Source organism: Peromyscus maniculatus, chromosome 1 (genome assembly GCF_049852395.1).
Source record: "Peromyscus maniculatus bairdii isolate BWxNUB_F1_BW_parent chromosome 1, HU_Pman_BW_mat_3.1, whole genome shotgun sequence".
NCBI classification, from domain to species: domain Eukaryota; kingdom Metazoa; phylum Chordata; class Mammalia; order Rodentia; family Cricetidae; genus Peromyscus; species Peromyscus maniculatus.
Genome location: NC_134852.1, coordinates 189689887 through 189711715, shown reverse-complemented (window position 1 = coordinate 189711715; position 21829 = coordinate 189689887). Strand labels below are relative to the sequence as shown.

Genomic DNA, 21829 nt, shown 5'->3' with positions numbered 1-21829 from the left:
TGGTGGAAGAAGACATGAATACATACATGGGAGAGAACAGAGAGTCCAGAAACAGGCTCACAGAAATCTGGAAACTTGATATAATAGACAACACCAAAGATGGGGAGCCGTACAACAAAGGAGGAAAACATGTTTGCAAACCTCAATCAAATCCAGAAAACTTCCTATGCAACAAAGTAATTAAACTATATTCTATTAAGAACTCTAAGGGCTGGAGAGATGGCTCAGCAGTTACGAGCACTGGTTGTTCCTCCAGAGGACCCGAGTTCAATTCCCAGCACACACTGTGGCTCACAGACATCCACAACCCTAGCTCCAGAGGAGCTGACACCCTCTTCTTGCTTCCACTGGTGCTGCATACATGAGGTAAACACACGTAGGGGAAACACCCCTGCACATTAAAAAAACAAAACTCTGAAACTCCAATAAAAGAACAAACAATCCATTAGGAAATAGTGCTAAAGCCATAAACAAACATATCACCAAAAAGTACATCTAAGCTGGATGGTGGTGGCACACACCTTTAACCCAGCACTCAGGAGGCAGAGGCAGGCAGATCTCTGAGTTTGAAGCCAACCTGGTCTACAGAGTGAGTTCTAGGACAGTCAGGGCTCCACAGAGACACCCTGCCTTGAAAAGCAAAACAAACAAAAAGGACATATGAATATAATGTAATATAATACAAGAGAAGATGTTCAACATCATTGGTCATTAGGGAAATGTAAGTTAAAACCAAGTGATATAATAACTAACGCTCACCAAATGCTGCTGAAGATGTAGAGAAACTCATCACTTATGTTGCTAGTGGGAAGGCAAAATTATATAGCCACTCTAAAGAGTCGTTTAGTAGATAGAGCTGGGCATATGGTGCATGCCTGTAAATCCAGCACTCAGGAAGCAGAGGCAGAAGGAGTAAGAGTTCCATGCCAGCCTGAGCTACTGAGTGAGACTCAACTCCACCCCACAACAAGAAAGTACTTTAGTCATTCCTTAAAAACTGAAGTACACAGTTACCACGTATCACAGCAAATTCACTCCCTGACAATTACCACAAAGAAATGAAAGTGTAATTCCAGAAGAGATGTCTCGACTGCTAAAAGCATTGGCCACAAAATCCTGACAAGCTGAGTTCGATCCCTGGAACCCACAGTTAGGGTTAGGGTCAGGGTCAGGGTCAGGGTTGGGGCTAGGGTTAGAAGGAAGAGACCTTTTGAAAGCTGTCATCCGACTTTCACATGTCCGCCATGGCACGCACATGGACAGACACAGTTAATAGTTAGTAATAAAAATGTCAGTGAAAATGTGTTGGTGGTTCAGAGGACAACAGGCCCCCACAGGCTCACATATTTGAACCCTTGGTTTCCAGTTGGATTGTTAGAAAGGAGGAGTAAGAATGTCAGTGGGGTGCCAGGCTCAGTCTTGGTCTCTGTGCGCCTCCATCTTTCAGATCAGATGTGAGCTCTCTCTCAGTTAGCACTCCTGTGCCGTGCCTGCCTACCAACCATGCTCACCACCACGATGACCACGGCCTAACCCTTGGAAATGGTCACCAAATCCCCAATCAAATGTTTTATTTTATAGGATGCCTTGGTCATGGTGTCTCCTCACAGCAATCAGAACAGTAAATAAGACATATATGTTTACACAAATGCCTATGAATTAATATAAATAGCAGTTTCATTTGAAACAGAAAAAAAACTAAAGTTATTCAATAAATCATTTAAGATGGTCACACAAATTATACAAATAGTTCAGACACCATAAAGCACTCATCACTAAAAAGACCTGTTGAGATATGTGACAATTTGGGTGAGACCTCAAGAGAATAATATAAAATTTAAAAAGACAACTCCAAAAGTCTATGCGCTATAGACCATTCCCTTCGATAATACTTCTGAAACTACAGAACTGTACAGAACAGTGAGTACAGGAATTAGAGCTAAGAAGAGAGGAGGAATGAGTGTCATAGCATTTTGGGAAATAATCTATTGGCTGGTGGATGTTTAAATAAAGTTTAGTATTATCCATATATTGAAATATTATTCAGCAAAATAAAGGATAAACTACTGGCACATATCCACAACAGCATAAATAAAATCAAGTAAAAGATACAGGCAAAGGCCATGTAGTATATGATCCTCCTAGGAAATGTATAGGAAGAGCAAACTGTCTACAGAAAGTGTATTGATAAGCCAGGCAGGGTGGTTCATAGCTGCAATCCCAGCACTACAGAGGCAGAGCAGGAGGGTCAGGAAACAAATACCAGAATACAAACTAAGAATCTGCTCAAGAACAAGACAAAGAGACAGACAGACAGACAGACAGACAGAAAGAAAGAAAGGATATCAGTGGTCACTTGATTACAAAAAAAGGAAACCACAATGTTAATTTTTTTTCTAAAAATGAATTGCATAGTTGTTGGATAACTACATCAGTGTATTAAAATCGTTGAAATAAGTGCTGACAAGAGGTAAATGTCAGTGAATTTCACCTCAAGGATGTAAACAAAGTTCATACTTGTTGACACGAATGCTGTCCAGAGTGTCAACCAGGCCAACAATAAAGCTGGAATGTCCACATATCGCTGTGAGAAGAACACTGTAACACGCAGGCACTTGTTTTAAGTCATTACAGAAACTGCCGGCCACAGGGGCTGCTGATGCAGCTTAGCGGCAGCAGGTCTCCAGAACCACACAGACAGTGAGTCAGTGAGACCCTCACTCAATAACAAATGTCTACAACAAGTAATTTAACAAATCTTGATTAACTTTGAGCTGTTGTTATCCTTAGCCAGGTAGGTGGGACATGCCGTCTTTAATCCCAGCACTTGGGAGAAAGAGGCAGGCAGTCGCTGTGAGTTCGAGGCCAGCCTGGTCTACAGAGTGAATTCTAGGACAGCCAGGCCGACACAGAGAAACCCTGTCTCGGGAATAAAAAAACAAAAACAAAAATAGTAATTTCTTGCTATTCCATATTTCAGATATGCCAAACATGATTACATTACTCCATACAAATTCATAATTACCTTAATAAGAGCTTTTTTAGTTAGTTTCTGATTGACTTCAGGCTTATTCATTATGTTCTTTGCTCTGTGAGCATATTCCAACGTACTCAGAGTTTCCTGTCATGAAAAGGAAAAGTTAATTACTGAAAGCATGAGGATGTTATTTAAAATGTACCTGGGGGAGGGGAAAGGATGCAGCTGTCTTTGAGTCATTTCTGCTTTTATAAGCAATCTTTCACTCATATTACTATAAGTAACCCCAATAAAACCCATCAGTTCACTAAGGTGAGCTCTGGTAATGTGTTTACTTTGGTCTGACACGCATTCTATCTGAGGTGAGTAGACATTTGTCCATGAGATTCCAGCAACAGTGTCACACAACACCTATATTTATATAATTAAATATTATGCATCCATAAAAAAGAATACAGTGTTGATGTATAGCACAATTTTAGCATAGTATGCTAATATATCATAATGAAAATAGTAATACTAAGTATAAGAAGTCAGTACCCCAAAAAAGACTTGACTAGGCCTAAGTTCTCAATGAACCCATACACACCACCCATCACTACTGACCTTCAGCAATCTTTTCCTTTAATGTGTGTGTGTGTTTTGCCTGCATGTGTGACTGTGCACTCTGTGTGGGGCTAGTGCCTGAGGCAGCCAGAAGAGGGCATCAGCTACAAATGGAGTTACAAATAGTTGTGAGTCACCATGTGGGTGCTGGAAATCCAACACTGGCCCCTGGAAGAAAGAGCAGCCAAGGCTCTTAACCATCGAGCCATCTTTCCAGCCACAGCTTTTTTTTTTTAATGTATGAAGGGTTGCAAGATGCCTCAGTGAGCAAAGGTACTTGTCACCAGGCCAAATGACCTGAACTTGACTTCTGGAGCCCACGTTACAAGTGGGGGACTGACAACCTTTCTGACTCCTATCTGTATGCCCACACACGTAAGTAAACAAATGAATTAAAAATGCTGTGGGTTATGTTCACTGTTAATAAAAAGCTGACAGGCCGGTAGCTGGGCCGGCAGTTAGGCCAGAAAACCAAACTGAGAATGCCGGGAAGAAGGGCGGAGCCAGGAGTCGCCAGGCAGATGCAGAGGAAGCAAGATGAGATGTGCTGAGAACAGGTACCATGCCACACGGTAAGAATTATGGGCTAATTTAAGTGTAAGAGCTAGTCAGTATTAAGCCTGAACTACCAGCAAGCATTTATAAGTAATATTAAGCCTGTGAGTGCTTATTTGGAAAGTGGGGGGCGGAAGAGAACGGCCTACAAAAAAATATTTTAGCTGGGCGGTGATGGCACCATTCCTTTAATCCCAGCACTCGGGAGGCACAGGCAGGTGAAGGTGCAAAGCTACACAGAGAAGAAACCCTGTCTTGAAAAACAAAACCAAAAAAAAAAAAAAGAAAGAAAGAAAGAAAGGAAAAACCAAAACAGAAACAAAAAACAACTTTTTTTTTTTAACATTACAAAGCCAGTTTAATAGCATGTGCCTATCATCACAGCACTTTGGAAGCTGAGGCAGGGAGATCAAGTCTTGGCCAGCCTGAAAGACACAGCAAAATCCTATCTCAAAGAAAACTAGCAGAGAGAGAGAGACAGAGACAGAGAGACAGAGAGAGGGGGAACAAAGGAACCACTTTGGAAGTCATAGCTGGCTTTTTATCACAGTGGCATCCTCTAGGATATGTTCATACACAATGTCCAGATTCTTATATATTACAGTACAGAATAAAGCAAGTAAATGAACTTTAAAACTATGACAGCTAGGAAAGACTGACCGTCCCCCAGTGGCTGCTTCTCTCAAAGGGCTTACCTCGAGATTGAGAGACGCAGGGGAAATGGTTGCAATTATAGATGTTCTTGTTCGTCCCCCGAGAGAGTCTTGCAGAATTCTAGTCAGTTTAGATTCGCGATAAGGAATGTGAGGCGTTCTTTCCACAAGAGCAGTGATGACCCTTCCCAAAGTCAACAAGGACTGGTTGATATTTCCAGCTTCCCGGGCCCTCTTGTCAACAGCTCCAGAACGCCCAATATTTTCACTTCCTGCAAGGTCAACCTTTAATTTTAAACAGAAAATGTCAATCTATTATATCTGGATTCAAAGATTTGTATTCTTTTATATCTTTTATTATATGTAATATACTAAATGGCTAGCAAAATAAATTTTCCACAACAAATTTCTTCCTCTACGCCAAAGCAATTAATGAAATTAACTATAAACGTACTGTATGTAAGTGAAATCCCAAGCTTCTCTAGAAGTAACCAAGAATAGCACAGTGGCATTCAGGCAGGATGCTTACCAAATTCAATTTTCCAATTTTAACAAGCTCTTCTCCATCAATTGTAGTTTCCTTCATATGTATTGTCACAGAAAAAACTGAATGGGAACGGCTAGAAAACAAGATCAGGTTGTCCACTCATTACAATGTAAAACATTATCTGTTCCCTACGAAATACCGAAAACAGGCAAGGAAGATCTAAACACAGAAGGGAAGACAAAGATATCATCAGTCAGAAAATAAAACGTGGGATGACAAAATTTCTACCCACTACCTACTTTGAATATTTTGTTTGTGTTCTGACAAATAAAGCTGGCCTGGAGATCAGAGGGTAGAGATAGCCACTAGTTAACCATAGAGGTCAGGCCGGGTGACACACACCATTAGTCCTAGCACTTGGAGGAAGCAGGAAGATCAGGGGTTTAAGGTCACCCTGGGCTGCTACACAAGATTGAACCAGTCTAAAAAAAGAGAAACAGTGCCAGGCAGTGGTGGCTCACACCTTTGATCCCAGTACCTGAGAGGCTCATGCCTTTAATCCCAGCAGCAGGGAAGTGGAAATAGTAATATGGGGGTGGAGGGATGACAAGAGCTCAGCCCCATTCAGTCTGAGGATTCGTAGAGACAGGATGCCCCATTCAGTCTGAGATTTCCTTGAGGTAAGAACTCTCTGGTGGCTGGTTGCTCTACTTCTCTGATCTTTCAGCCTTCACCCGGATATCTGATTCCGGGTTTTTATTTGATAAGACTAATTAGGGTCACACTTCAACCTATAATACTGATCCTAAGAAGAAGCTATCAAATCTAGAACTTTTAGGGCTGGAGTTGTAGAACCTATATCTAGCACACTTCAGTTCCTGGGTTCCATTCCCAGCAACACACACACAAAGAATTTTCAGGCACCTCTGAAAAGGAAGAGTGTGTCTCAGAGCAGATGGCTCCCATCTAAAACTTGGTTGCATTTATTAATATCATTAGCAGTGGAGAATATACTTTTAATTTTCTTCTTTGTACTTTTAAAAATTCTTATTTTGTAAAAGTTATTTAAATTATAGAAGAGGGAAGGGTGCAAGACAAAACAAACTATACATCTGAGTTCTTTTTATCTTATGTTTTCCCATTATTATTCACTGATTTAACTTTTTTTTTTTTTTTTTTTTCGAGACAGGGTTTCTCTGTGTAGCTTTGCGCCTTTCCTGGAACTCACTCTGTAGCCCAAGCTGACCTCGAACTCAGAGATCTGCCTGGCTCTGCCTCCCGAGTGCTGGAATTAAAGGCATGCGCCGCCACCGCCTGGCCTGATTTAACTTTTTAAACAATTGTATTTATTATGGATAGATTTGGACTTATTTACAAGAAGGGATAGGGCACATGCCACATGGATTTGTTTCTTTCCCTCTACCTTTAGGTGGGTGGGTTTCAGGATCAAATTCAGGTAGCTAGGTTTGCATGACAAGCAGCTTAACCCACTGAGCCATTGTACCAGCCCTACTCACCAGTTTCTAGTTCAAGATTGTGGAATTAATGCAATTAAGCATAAATATCAACTGTCTTGGGAATACTGAGTTAATTTTTTTATTCATAAAAAGTGATATTTAATATAAAAGAAAAAATGTATAACCAGGCATGGTGGTAAACAGTATTTACAGAGTTCTTTCCTCACTTTTTAATGAGTTAGTGACCATCTGTGTATCTACACTAAAGTAAAATCATTTTAAAACAAAGATTTGATCTCAATTTCTATAGCTCAAGTGAGCAAGTGCTTGTTACATGTGCCCTGGATTGAATTCCCAATACAACCAAACAAAAACAAAAACAAAATCCATAAAATAATGAAAATTAACATATTATTTTCCTTTTATTGAGACCATGAGATTTTTTTCAGTAAGAGTTCTATAACAGGGCCTAAGAGGCCACTTTAAAAAAGTAGTTTAGCCTCTGTGTATTTCATCTTAAAATTTAATCTGGGGCCCCAGCAGATACAGTTTCATTTAAACCAGGTATTTTCATTGAGACCAGATATGCTTTCACTTAAGTTATTTGTTTTGTTGGTTGGATGGTTGGTTGGTTGGTTTTGAGACAGTCTCACTATGTAGCCTTGGATGGCCTGGAATTCCACTTGCCTCTGCAGTATACGTGCTGGGATGAAGGCGTGTGCCACCACACCTATCTTTGGTTTTTGAATCAACAGATTATTTGTGCTTTAACGTTCTTTTGTTCGGAAGCAAAGTCTCAGTATGTAGCCAAGCTGGCCTATGTGCTCATCTGAACCCCAGCTCTGGGACCTCTGTCCTCAGCCTCCCAAATGCTGGAATTACAGATGTGAACCATCACGCCACAGCCAGCATACCATGAACTCACCTGAAAAAGAACTGTTACTACTTCTGCAATAATTTAACTTATCTTTGTTTTCCTTTCAACAATCTTCCAGTATTGCTGCCCTTTTTATGAACCTGATGAGAAGAACCAAGAACTCCCCTTGTAGCAGCAAATCTACACTGAGACGCAGTTCTCACCTTGTCGACTTGATGCCTGCAGATCTTTCACAGGGGAGATGGAGTAAAGGAAAGAGCTCCCTTACCTAGAGTAAGCGTTCATCAGGGTCGCTGCAGTCGTCCGCTTCGCTGCCCCCTTCTCCAGAATTTGGTACACTTCATCTTTGTTGTGTACTGTGATTTCCTCTAAACCTTTGATTATCACTCCTCTCTAATCAAATATCAAAAGAATATCTATTATCTTATGAAGAAAAAGTACACTGACTTTTAAAAGACTCACACATTAAAATTCAGAAACTTTATTCTCAAACTGAGTTACCTTGTTCCGGGGATCATCAAACATCTGCAGCCTCTCAGAGACATCGGTGGATGAACTAAGAAGATCAAAAAGCTCTTCATTGTAGATTTCCAACAGAGACACTTTCACTGAAAATTCAGTGCCATTATCAGTTAGTTTCTCAAATATTTGATGAAGAGTACGTGGAATTATACCAGCCAAAGGATCCTAAAATTATATTAATAAGAATTAAAATAAACTCAAAATGCCATTTACTACAACAGTTAAAACATGACCAAGCCCTCCTTCAGAGTTTATTATTACATTTGCAACACTGGAGATTAATCCCTAAGGTCTTACACATACTAGGCAAGTATTCTTCCACTGAGTTATACCCCATCCCTGTTTCATTTTTTAGAGACAGGAGTCCTCCTTAAATTGCCCAGGTTGACCCCACACTTGAGATCCCTCTGCCTCAGTCTCCAGGGTATTTGGAATTATGGATACACACTGTCATACTCGACTCTAGTTTATTTAGGGTTTACTATATAGCCTAGACTGGCCCTGAATCTGCAATTCTCCTAACCCAGCCTCCCAAGGACTAGCATTCCAGTCACAAGCCACCACATCTGGCTTACAGTGTATTTCAATATGAGCCAGTCAGCCCTTCTTATCTTATCCACTTGTTCTGCATTCCACCAATCACCAAAAAAACTGGAAAATTTTATCTGTACTGAACAAGTACAGACAGTTTCCTTTGTCACTATTCCCTTAAAACGTGCAGTATAAACTGAGTGTGGTAGGGCATGCCAGTAACTACAGCACTTAGGATACAGAAAGAGGATCAGTTCAAGGCCAGCTTCAATTATATAGCAATTTTAAGTTCAGCCTATGTTGCATAAGAACCTGTCTCAAAACAAATACTCACCACCCCCAAACACAGTGCAACAATTATTTACATAGTACTTGCATTATATTGAGTATTGCAAGTAACTTACAGATTATTTAAGCTATTTGAAAGGATACATTTAACCTATCTACAAATACTGTACCATCTGATAAAAGAAGACTTACACATCCTCAGACTTTGGTGTGTTTATATGTGTATGTACTGGAATCAACCCCTTTCTGTTAATATTGAGGGATAACTATGCCAAAGCAAGTAAAAAACTAAAACTTAACTAATGTCATGTCAGAGAAGCCAAGTCACTTCAGTCTGAGTTATAGTCAACCACAATCTAAAAATATTAAATGGAAAATACAGAAATAAACAGCTGTGCCATTTAAAAATTGGGCGTAATACTGAGTAGCACAATGAAATAATGCACCATCCTGCCAGGGACACGGATCACTCCCTTGACTATATGTGTCTACACTGCCTCTGCTTCCTACTTGTTAGCCAGTTGGTAGCACCATGGTTATCAGATCCACTGATCTGATAGGACAGTGTTAAATATTTGAGTAACTCTGATTTCATATAATCCCAGCACTATGGAGGCAACAACTATTACAAGTCCAAAGGTAATATATATTGAGTTCCAAGCCAGCCTGGGTAACCTTGGCTGGTATAACACCTTGGCTCAAAAAGTCAAAATAGTGGTAGTAATAGTAGTAAAAATAATAATTTTAAACTATCACCTAAAGCACAATAGCAGTGATTCTAGAAATCTGGATATATGAAAGAGAAAAATGTAAAGTCCTCCATTTAAGTGACAAAGAACAGTATAAAAATTTGAGACAGAGCCAGGCGGTGGTGGCGCACGCCTTTAATCCCAGCACTCGGGAGGCAGAGCCAGGTGGATCTCTGTGAGTTCGCGGCCAGCCTGGGCTACCAAGTGAGTCCCAGGAAAGGCGCAAAGCTACACAGAGAAACCCTGTCTCGAAAAACCAAAAAAAAAAAAAAAAAAAAAAAAATTGAGACAGAAACTATATTTGAATAACATTACAGAATATTGTTACATTTCTTATGTTATATTGTTAGTTATTATTGATAAAATTTTATTATGCCAAATTTATGAATTAGATGCTATTATAGGTACATAGGTAAGAAAAAGAAAAAAGCATACATACTTTTACTATTTTAGGTACCCACTACGGGTGTTGAAACATTAAACTCTTTCCGTACAGATAAAACAGAGTGGTAGGGAGAGAGACGGCATTCTGCTCCTGCTATTCTGGAGTCTAACTATGACACCCCCATACACACCTTTATTGTTTTTTGAGACAGGGTTTCTCTGTGTAACAGCTCTGGCTGTTCTGGAACGCTGTAGAACAGGCTGGAATGCAAGAAATGCTCCTGCTTCTGCCTCCTGAGTGCTGGGATCAAAAGCATGTACCACTACTACCCAGCAAATAGACCCCCCAAGTGCTGGGATTAAAGGCGTGCGCCACCACCGCCCAGCTGACCCCTCTTTTTATCACTTAACTGTATTGTATATGTTGGTCTCATCTCTCCTATTGAGACCATACACTTCTGATACATCAGTAATTTTACTAAAGTACTACTTATTGTACTTTAGTATAACTTAGGTTTATGGTTTGACTTGATTCTCTGATCTTCTACATCTCAACAGAGATCCATAACCAGGTTTTAATTGGCCAATTTTTTGTCACACTCAAGATAAAAGGATATTATAAACAATAAATACCTCCTCCCAGGTATATACTTCATTAGGTGACCTTTCACCTTCCATTGTAAAAGTTTTTCCAGTGCCAGTCTGGCCATATCTGTCAAGATTTCAAAAAAGCATTAAATTAAAAACAAATACACATATCTAAACATTCTTATCAACTTGAAAATGAGTTGTTTCGCTTACGCAAAGATGGTGCAGTTATAGCCCATAATAACTTCATCTAGAATTGGACAAACAACACTGCGGTAGACATCAATTTGTTTCGTGGATGCTCCAAACACCTATTTAAAAAACGAGAGAAAAGCTCTGAAAACACACCATTCATGGTAATAATTGTGCCCACTAGAACTCACTCAACAAACATGAAGACAAAGTTCGCAGTGTACCATTTTCCAGGGATTACTTCACACTAGTGACTAATGGAAGAAGGCAGGAGAAAATAAGTACCATATCAAAAGTGTATGTTTTCTTAGAGGTCTTGTCAGTCAACCCTGCAGTTCGCACGCTAACTTCTTTCCGCACATGATCACATTCCACTACCGAGTGGGCGCTAGCTTTCCGTTCTGCCAAATTAAATGGTCTGTAAGGAGAAATACACACAGTTAGGAACTTTGAGTTAACAAGTTCAATAACGACACTTTCCTTAACTACATTAATCAAGGAAATATGTGTAGCTGGACAGTGGTGGCTCACACCTTTAATCCCAGCACTTGGGAAGCAGATCTCAGAGTTCAAGGCCATCCTGGTCTACAAAACAAGTTCCAGGACAAGTCCAGCCTACACAGAGAAACCTTATGTTGAAAACCCAAAAGATCAAAAGCAAGGAGGGGTAGGGAAGAGCAAGGGAGAGGAGAGGGGAGGAGAAGGAGAAAGAAAGAGTAACATGAAGTTGTTCATAGGGAATAAAGAGAAATGACACTATAAAGCAGACAGTAGAATCATAAAGGCCTCAGTTCCCCAGAAATAAAACTCATTTTCAAAGATAGGTAAAACATTATAATTCTAGCAGTTCCTTCTTTCTCCCTCCGCCCTCTTCTTTTTCTTTTTGAGGCAGGTCTCATGTAGCCCAGGCAGGCTTCAAACTCACTATGTAGCAGTGACTGGCCTTGAACTCCTAATCTTCCTGCCTTTACCCACAAAGTTCTACATTTGTAAGTGTGTGCCACCATGCTGGGTTTATGAAGTAAGATATCAAACCTAGGGCTTTGTGCATGTTAGGCAAGCACTCTTCCAAACGAGCTACATCATCAGCTCCAATTCTAACAGTTTTTTAGAACAGAGGCTAACATAATTTAAGATGTAAAAATATCTTTTTCAGAATTCTGTCCTCTATTTATTTATTTATTTATTTATTTATTTATTTATTTATTTATTTATTTATTTATTTATTTATTTTGAGGCAGAGTAGAGCTCTTAGTAGCCCTGACTGTCCTGAAACTCACAGAGATCCTCCTGCCTCTGCCTCTGCCTCTGCCTCTGCCTCTGCCTCCTGAATGCTGGGATTAAAAGCATGTACTACTATACCCAACTTATATCTCCAATATTCTTAAAATGAGATTGTTAGGTTATGATATCATAGAAAAAACATCAAATTTGTATGCAAACTGTAAGCCTTCCAGAGGCTATCTGGCACAAAATAAAAAGTACACAAAATTAATAACTCAAGAATGGTTGTCAAAGGCTGGGAATTCCAGCTACTGAGGAAGTTGAGGCAAAAGTCTCAAGTTCAAGACTTGCCTGAGCTACAGATTGAATTTAAGGACAACTTTGGACATTTAGGAAGTGCTGGTCTCAAAACAAACAAACAAAGACTGCAGATGTAGTTAAGTAGCATAGTGTTTACGTGGCACATGTGAGGCCATCAGTCCAATGCCCTGCACCACTGTTCCAAGAGTATTATGCCACCTTACTGTGTTAGTTTCTCAACCGGAAGTTAAGAGCAACACTCTCTTCACTTTTCAAATGCTGAAACAAGCACAGAAGTGCTACAAGCAGAAGAGATCAGTGATCTCCATTCTAATGACATGCCTAGGCCTAAAGCACTATTTCCTCAGCACTGTTTCCTCAGGGCTGCAGAGGGCTCAGTGAGTAAAGGACTTGTAGGCCAAGAGTGAAGAGCAGAGTTTGGATCCCCAAAACTCACTTAAAAGCCAAGCTGCATGAGAGGTCTGAGAAGATACAATGATAACTTAATCTCTTCTAAATATGTGTAAACAGCTCCTCTTTCTCCCACTATTCTGCAGTGTTGTTCTCTGAGTTTATGGGGATACTCGCCTCCAGCTTATTTTGATTGTTTATTTGGCTGGTTATTTTGTTTCTCTTCCATCCAAGCCAATGTTATCTGTCACTTGGAGATATCCAAATTGTTCTCTACTTCTATAGAAATAGTTTGGCTTTCTCAAAAAAAAAAAAAAAAAAAAAAAAAAAAGGCCAAGTATGTGCAAGCCATCTGTAATCCCAGCACTTGGAAAGGAGATCTCTGGGGCAAGCTGGCTAGCCAGAACACCCAGAACTGTAAGCACTGGGTTCCATGAGATCCTAGGCCATCTAGCAAGATATCCAAGGTCAGCTCCAGGCCTGCACATGCATGCACACACAAAGATACATTTTTACAGGGGGAGGGTGGGTTTGGGTGGGAGAGTGAGATGGCCCAGTGGGTAGAGGTGTTTGCCACCAAGCTGACCAGTTGAGCTCAACCCCCAGAAGCCACACGGTGAAAGGAAGGAACCGACTCCCAACAAGCTGTCTTCTGTCCTCTACACATGCCCCCAACCAATAAACAGACAAATACACATGGTTTTTAGAAAGAAAAAGGTTATTTCTTCAGCTGAGGAGTATACCTGTCTCAAAATGAAACCCAGGGGTTCCTTCTCATGGTATTCTTCTCCCCATAAAGAAGGTCCCATTTGTTGTATTCCTACCACATTCCTTTTAAACATCATCTCTCATAATCAGCTGTTAGTGTCTAACAGAATTCAGACTAGAATATTTGTTAGTTTACATATCCCCTGTACTATGCATGGCACTATGTCAAGCTATATTAATAAATTTCATCCCAAGAGGAATGATGAAAAAAACTAAGTAAACTGAAAATTAAAACACTATACTTTATTTCTGAGGACTGTTACCTTTATAAGTCAACAGTTTTGCTACAGCTGTATCAATTTATCCCCCATGTAATCTCTGTCAAACACCACAGTCCAGAGTAGCATCCATAACATATTTATATACTTAATACATAATTGAGCCAAAGGAAACTTGAGTTATTTATCCCACTGAGTATGCACATTATGTAAGGAAGATCTAAATAGAAAATCTCTTCCCCTCATTGCTAGACAACCAAGATGTTATTTATTTATGATACATACCTCAACTTCTTTTCCCATGCCTAATTCACTAGCATATTATTGAATGGTCAGAAGAACGAATTTGTGATGATCTGGGGAATTTAACTCCTGGGTAATAGTAATGCTGTCATTTTGCCACTATACTAAAGCCCACACAATGCATATTACCAACAGGAATATACATTATTAAGAGTTCACTAAAAACTAATTTAAAAATCAACGATGCCATTTCCCAGGAATCTGGGCATGGACCTGGCCAGAGCTCATCCCCCTGGCCAGTTTAAAAAAAAAAAAAAAAAATCAACGTATATTGAAGTAAGCTAAAAGTATCAAGTATAATGGATTTGCTTTCATGTAACTAAAGCTTTTCCAATTTGCCTACTATTCCCAGCATCTCTACGTTACTTTCTTGCATGAACATGAAATTAAGACACAGAATGTCATTCAAATTGTCAGGACAGAATAATAGAAAATTTATACAGATCACACATGACTAAAAATTAGGAAAATTCGTGCTAGGCATGGTGGCATATGCCATTAATCCCAGAACTCAGGAGGCAGAGGCAGGAAGAGTCGATAAATTACAGGCCAGCCTGTCTATAGCAAGGTACAAGCCAGCCGTGGAGGTGGGGGGAGATAGAATGATAAAACTCTCAAGATATACTTTAGAGACTGTCAGTGCTAACAGAAAAAAGTACTTCCAAGCTAACTATTTCCCTACCCAGATTTTTCTAACTAAAAATTGCAAGGGTCCTGCTGATTATCCTAACAAATTTGGGGCCTCAATACAGATATATAAAACTTCAAGCCAAAATGGTAAGGGAGGGATACTAAAGATTTTTTTAAAAAATTTTTAAGTCCTGTGTCTGACAGAGGACTGATCTCAAAAGTATATAAAGAATTCAAGAAACTAGACATCAAAATACTGAACAGTCCAATTAAAAAATGGGCTAAAGAGCTAAACAGAGAATGCTCAAAAGAAGAATCACAAATGGCTGAAAGACATTTAAAGAAATGCTCAACATCCTTAATCATCACAGAAATGCAAATCAAAACAACTCTGAGATACCACCTTACACCTGTCAGAATGGCTAAGATCAAAAACACTAGTGACAATCAATTTTGGAGAGGATGCGGAGCAAAGGGAACACTCCTCCACTGTTGGTTGGAATGCAAACTTGTACAACCACTGTGGAAATCAGTATGGCGGTTTCTCAGAAAATTAGGAATCGATCTACCTCAAGACCCAGCCATACCACTCTTGGGCATATACCCAAGGAATGCTGATTCATACCATAAAGATATATGCTCAGCTCTGTTCATAGCAGCACTATTTGTAATAGCCAGAACCTGGAAACAACCTAGATGCCCGTCAACGGAAGAATGGATAAAGAAAATGTGATACATATATACAATGGAGTACTACTCAGCAGAGAAAAACAATGACAGCATGAAATTTGCAGGCAAATGGATAGAACTAGAAAAAATCATCCTGAGTGAGGTAACCCAAACCCAGAAGGACAAACATGGTATATACTCACTCATAAGAGGATTCTAGATACAAAGCAACGAACAATCAGACCACAACCCATAGAACCAGGGAGGCTACATAGCAGGGGGACCCTAGGATGACTGTGGCTTATAATAACTTTTGGTTTTACTCAATTACTGGGCAAGCCTCAATGAAACATTTCACTATTAGGATAAGAATTTATATTGTATCAAGCTGATAACAGAAAAATAAATTAATTAATTAAAAAATTTTAAGTCTCGTGTCATTACACAAACATTCATCATATACTTATTATATGATAGATAGTAGGGATAAACTAGTGAACAAAACAAAATTCAGAAAACAAATTGGGAGCGAGAGAGCTAGCTCAGCAGTTAAGAGCCCATACTGCATGCAACCCCTAAAGTTTCAGCTCCAGGGTATCCAGCAGCCTCTTCTAAACTCCAGGGACACTGAATTTCCATGCACATATCTACACACACACACACACACACACACACACACACACACACACACACACACACGTATACACATAATTAAAAATAAAAAAATCTTTTTTTAAAAGAGATGCTGTGGATGTAGCTAGTTGTTAAGAATGCTTGCTTGCACAGAGCCCTAGATTTGATCCCCAGCACCAGACAGCAGACATGTCCTGCACACCAGTGATCCCACTCAGGAAGTGAAGGCAGAAAGAGAAGGTGTTTAAGAATGAGGCCACTGGAAACTTTTAACATAACTGGAAGAGACATTACCAAATAAATATATTAGGTACTTATAAATTAGAAGTAAAACTAAGCAAAGGGGGTGTAGGAAGTGATAAAAGGAGGTAGATGAGTACTATTTTGGGGTGATCATGAAATGCATCTGATGAGGTGACATTTAAGCAGAATTTAATTGTGAAGAAGTCAGACATGTAATGTAGGGTTTTTGATAGGGAAGTTTTCCAGGGAGACAACAGAAACTACAGGACCCTGATATGCACAATAGATGCATTCTTAAAATGTAGCTTCAAATTCAATCTGCTAGTACCACACATAAATAAGTAAATAAAACGTGCTTTAAGGCCAAGGGTCAACAAAGAAAGCACAAGGAAAATCAGAAAATAGTTGGAAATCAATGGAAATGAAAACAGAGCACACGAGAGGTGGGAGAGGGAACTATAAGAGACCTGAAAGCAGAAGGGGGCGTTTAGAGAAAAGGTGAACCAGCAAAAAGGGGTCAAGAGAGGTGAGGGGCAGGCAAGAGGTGAACAAGCATAAGGACACTATATGTATGAGACTGCCCAAGAGAAACCACTTTGTATGTAACTTTAGAAACACACACACACACACACACACACACACACACACACACACACACACAGAGGCATGTGAATGCTGACAGTGACATACACATCATACACACACACACAATAATATTTAAAATTAGCATGTAAATCAATTGCACTTATATATACTAGCAGTAAACAGTCTAAAGGAAAATCACAAAATTAATTCAATTTGAACAACATCAAGAATAAATTAATTTAGTCAGGTAGTTAAAAGATTTTTAAAATGGAAATTGCAAAACATTATTAAAACCTGTTATAGCAAATCTCAACACTTGGGAAGCTAAGGCGGGAAGAGCAACATGCTGGAGGGTAACCTAGAATTTATGAGCCTGTTTCAAAGATACCAAAAACAAAAGACTAAAAACAAAAACCCAACAAAGCTGCAAGACTCACATTTCTTGATTTTAAAACATATTCATTCTGAAGCTCTAAATAATCAAAACTATATGGGAGGGACATAGACAGACAGACAGACAGGCATAGACCAGTAGAACAGAATGCCCACATACATAATGATACATATAGAATGCTCTCATATAAGGGCAGATGATTTTAGACAAGTGTGCCCAAACCATTTAGTAGGAAAAGGACAGTCTTTTTAACAAATGGTGCTGGGGAAACTGGGTACCCACACACAAAATAACGAAGTCAAATGCTCACCTAACACCACATACAAAAGAATCAACTCAAAGTGGACCAAAGACTTGCACCTAAGACCCAATACTGTGAAACTTAGAGAAACAAGGAACAGAAAGCCTGACAACAGTGGCTTTAGCAATGATTCCTGGGATAAGACACCAAACACATAGGCAACAGCATCAAAGACAGGCATGGTGGCTCACACAGTGACTCAGGAGGCTGAGGCAGGAGGACTGCACTGAGTTCAAACTCAGCCTGGACAGCCAATTGAGTTTAAGGCTAGCCAGAAAGCTATGTAGTGAGACCCTGCAACCAAACATGGATACAAGACAAATTGGATTTAACACCCGACAGCCTGAGAAAGCCTCCTATGTTGCTTATTAAAATCAATGGCAAATTTGCACCAGAAACACTACTTGATAGAGAAAAGGGTAACCAGGCAGGAAAAAGAAAAACCTCTGCCAAAATTACCGTACACGACTGAACAACGTAAACATTTTTTCACTGGTGAAAAACGTAAAAGAAATCTCTTAAGGCAAGGCTTGATGTGTAGGAGGACAATAAGGACATATTAGATGCTTTATTTATTAATTTGAGTGATAAATAAAAGCATGTTTGTTACAGTGGTCTTTTGTTTGTTTTGTTGTTCAAGACAGGGTTTCTCCATGTAGTCCTGGCTGTCCTGGAACTCACTCTGTAGCCCAGGCTAGCCTCAAACTGACAGAGATCTGCCTGCCTCTGCCTCCCGAGTGCTGGGATTCAAGGCCTGTGCTACCACACCACACCATTAGTGTTCTTTATAACTTTTTATAACTCAAATATTTTGCAAGTAACAAAGGAAATAATAGCACACGGAAAAGGTAATAGTCCAATAATAATAATAAACAAGTACAAAATAACTGTAAAAAAAGTGCATTTGTTGGTTAGCAAGATAGCTCAGGTTAAGAGCACTTCTTGCTCTTCCAGGATTGGAGTTCTATTTCTAGCCCCGACACCTGGTGGCTCACAACCACCTGTAATTCCAGCTCCTAGAGATGATGCTTTCTTCTGATCTCCATGGGCACTTGCATATGCATGTACATACCCACACATAGATACATAATTAAAAATAAACTATATATATATTTGCTTTCCTGTTGATTAAAAATAAATCCCCAAATTAAGTAACTAAAGTAAAGCTCTAGAGTGCAACAGTTAAGTGACTCTGGCTAGACTGGAATTCACTGCCACACTTCCTCTCTGACACCTAGTTTAAAAACTTGGCCAGTGAGGTATGACAGCTCAAGATCGAATTGCTTGTAACTCCAGGACTCAAGAGGTAAAGCAGGTAGACAGCCAGAGTTTGAGGCCAGTCTAGCAACATAGTAAGACTGTCTCAAAAAAAAAAACAAACAAACAAAAAAAAAACACCAAAATGGCTGGGTGGTGGTGGCACTCAGGAGTCAGAGGCAGGTGGATCTCTGTGAGTTCTAGGCCAGTTCCAGGACAGTCAGGGCTTGTTACACTAAGAAAACCTGTCCCGAAAAAGTAAAAAAAAAAAAAAAAATTTAAAGAGCAATATGTTGCACCACAGACATGTACCTAAGTGCTTGTGAGCTTCATAAACTCACTTTACAGCATTTCAATGCTTAAATTCAGTGATGTCTACTTGGTTAATTAGAGGTGAATAAGCTATTACATCTAGAATAAAGAAAACGAGTGATTACTCTTTCCGAAGTGGAAATAACCCCAAGGCAAGAGCCAAACTACCCGCAAAGTAGATATGAAGCTTTATTCCCAAACTGGCACCCTTCATGGAATAGCATAGACAATGTCACCTAAATCATCGGCGATATTGGATTTTTAAAAAGGGAACGCACTTTTCAGTGAAGAGCAACCATCCAATTCTTCGTGAATGCAGCTTAACTCTAACCAACACGAACAGTCTTTCCCCTCAGAAACCAACCCTAGTTTAGATCTTAACCCGGTACCATTTTTATCGGACGGGTAATTTCGATTCCTCCGGAAAATGCCAACAAAGCGCTCCCGCGAACGGCGCCGGAGGGAGCCCAAGGGCGAAGCCTCCGCGTCTGGGCTCGTACCAGCCAGCCCCTGCCTACCTGCACCTCACCACCACCTGGATGTTCTTGCCCTTCTCCTCTTTCTTCTTCGAAGAAGAACTCGGCTGGGACGCCATGACGGCGGTGCCAAAACCTGCCGCCGCGGTTGTGACTCCGACGCTGTGGGGGGCCGGGCGCCCGCTTCCTCTCGTCCGGGGCTGCCGCGGCCTGGAGGCCCGAGACTCGCGGCTCAGCGACTCCGCGGTGCACGCAAGCGTCTGGTCGTAGCCACCGTCCCGCAACAGCCAGCAAGACAGAGGAACCCCCGAGCTGCTCTCTGCCCAGGAACCAGCGAACGATTCGGCGCCTCAATTTGAAAAAGCCGTCCAGCTACGGAGCCAATGGCAGCGCGGCGTGGCGCGCAAGGCATCATGGGACGCCGCGTCGTCACCGCGGCCACGCTAGGGCGTGGCCGAAGGGAAAAGCAAATGGGGCGGGCGAGGGAGCCGTGGCTCCGCGGACGCTGTGCGGAGCGTCCCGTGAGGATCGCGCCGCTGCTGGTGGGTTCCTGGGGCCTGGGACGCCTACGCCGCCGTGCGCGCCGGGTCCTGCCCGCCCTCCGAGGCCTGGGCGGGTTAAGGTGTAGGTGGCGGCCGGGCGGGGAAACTGTAAGAATGGTTACCCCGCCGCGGTGGGTACCGCCCCCGAGCTGCGTTGCGGTTAGGACGACTCCCCCGCCGCGGTGGGTGCTCGGCGCTGCCTTTCTGTTTCTCGAGATCTTAAATGCCGTTGAGCCTCATGTCACTCGGCGGGTGCAAGGGAAAGCGCCCGTGGATCTTCCCAATACCCGCTCCCACAGTCCAGATCCCCGGTCCTCTCAGTTGCTGATAGTCAACTGTCTACGGATAAGCTGCAGGATCCCGGAGATTCACTGACATCTCCAACTGTCCCACAAAGTGGACATACCAGACCTCACCCCCCCCCCCCCCCCAGACAGGGCTTCTCTGTATAGCCCTGGCTGTCCTGGAACTCACTATGTAAATCAGGCTGGCCTCGAACTCAGAGATCAACCTGCCTCTGCCTCCTGAATGCTGGGATTTTTTTTTTTTTTTTTTTTTTTTTTTTTTTTTGGTTTTTCGAGACAGGGCTTCTCTGTGTAGCTTTGCGCCTTTCCTGGGACTCACTTGGTAGCCCAGGCTGGCCTCGAACTCACAGAGATCCACCTGGCTCTGCCTCCTGAGTGCTGGGATTGAATGCCTGTGCCACCACCAGGTACGGGAACTCTATACCCTTGCCTCCACCCTATTTTTTCTCACTTTGACACTTGTTAACCAGAACCTTAGACTCTTACAAGTCTGTTGCAAGCTGTCTCCACAACAACCACCGTCCTCCAACGCTTTGAATCTCTCCCCTGAATGACTTCCTTCAACGTCCCTACTTCTCTTTTTCTCTTCTTTGCAACTGCTTTCACTCAGGAAGTATCCTTTTAAAAGCAAACTACAGACAGTTGAGGGCGGAGGCAGAAGGATCAGATGGTTCTCGTACATTTAGTTTGAGGCTGCTCTGGGTTACACGAGGTTCTGTATCAATCAGGTTATGTCCGGCACTCAGTTTTAATCTTGTTTTTTAGACATGCCATTCTGAACCTAAGGCTAGCCCTGTGTGAATCCTCAGTGACTTGACTGCCTCAGCCTCCTGGGTACTAGTATGACAAGAGGGACCTATCACTCTTGGCTGTTTTGTTTGTTTGGGGTGGGGTGGGGCTTAAGATTTGTATTTATGAGGCGGGTGGTAGAGGCAGAGGCAGGTAGATCTCTGTGAGTTCCAGGCCAGCCTGGTCTACAGAGTGAATTCCAAGAGAGCCAAAGCTACACCTCAAAAAAAACAAAAAAAAATATTTGTGTTTGTGTGTGTCTTCCAAGTATGTGGTGGTACCCTTGGAGGACAAAATATGGCTTTGAATCCCCTGGAGCTGGAACTAAAGGCAGTTGTGAACCTCCTGAGGTGTGGCTGGCAACTGAACTCAGGTCCTCTGGAAAAGCAGGAAGTACTCCTAACTGCCCTTAACTATCTCTCCAGCCCATGATTTTAATGTTATTGGAATTAAATACAAAATTCCTTATCATCCCTTTAAGGCCTCATGGTCTTGTTTTGCTACTCCAGTCAACCCCAGCAAGTTCCTCTCTCTACTAGCAATGCTTCCAACGTTTCACAGGTGGTGTTTACGCTGTGTGCCCGTTTCCTGTTGTCCTCATTC

At 41.3% G+C, this 21829-nt stretch overlaps 1 protein-coding gene across 1 annotated transcript in view; it reads right to left on the bottom strand.

Annotated features, from left to right (window-relative positions):
* The window catches only part of Kif11 (kinesin family member 11), a 48378-nt gene extending 27774 nt beyond the window's left edge, over positions 1-20604 (bottom strand). Inside the window, exons 1-9 of the mRNA XM_042263007.2 lie at positions 19633-20604; positions 11152-11284; positions 10888-10985; positions 10720-10798; positions 8114-8299; positions 7881-8005; positions 5321-5411; positions 4834-5076; positions 3026-3121 (exon numbers count right to left, since the gene is read on the bottom strand). Of these exons, the coding sequence (XP_042118941.2) occupies positions 3026-3121; positions 4834-5076; positions 5321-5411; positions 7881-8005; positions 8114-8299; positions 10720-10798; positions 10888-10985; positions 11152-11284; positions 19633-19709 (1128 nt within the window). The 5' untranslated portion in view covers positions 19710-20604. The remainder of the gene's footprint in view (positions 1-3025; positions 3122-4833; positions 5077-5320; positions 5412-7880; positions 8006-8113; positions 8300-10719; positions 10799-10887; positions 10986-11151; positions 11285-19632) is intronic.
* Between the last annotated feature and the right edge of the window lie 1225 nt (positions 20605-21829).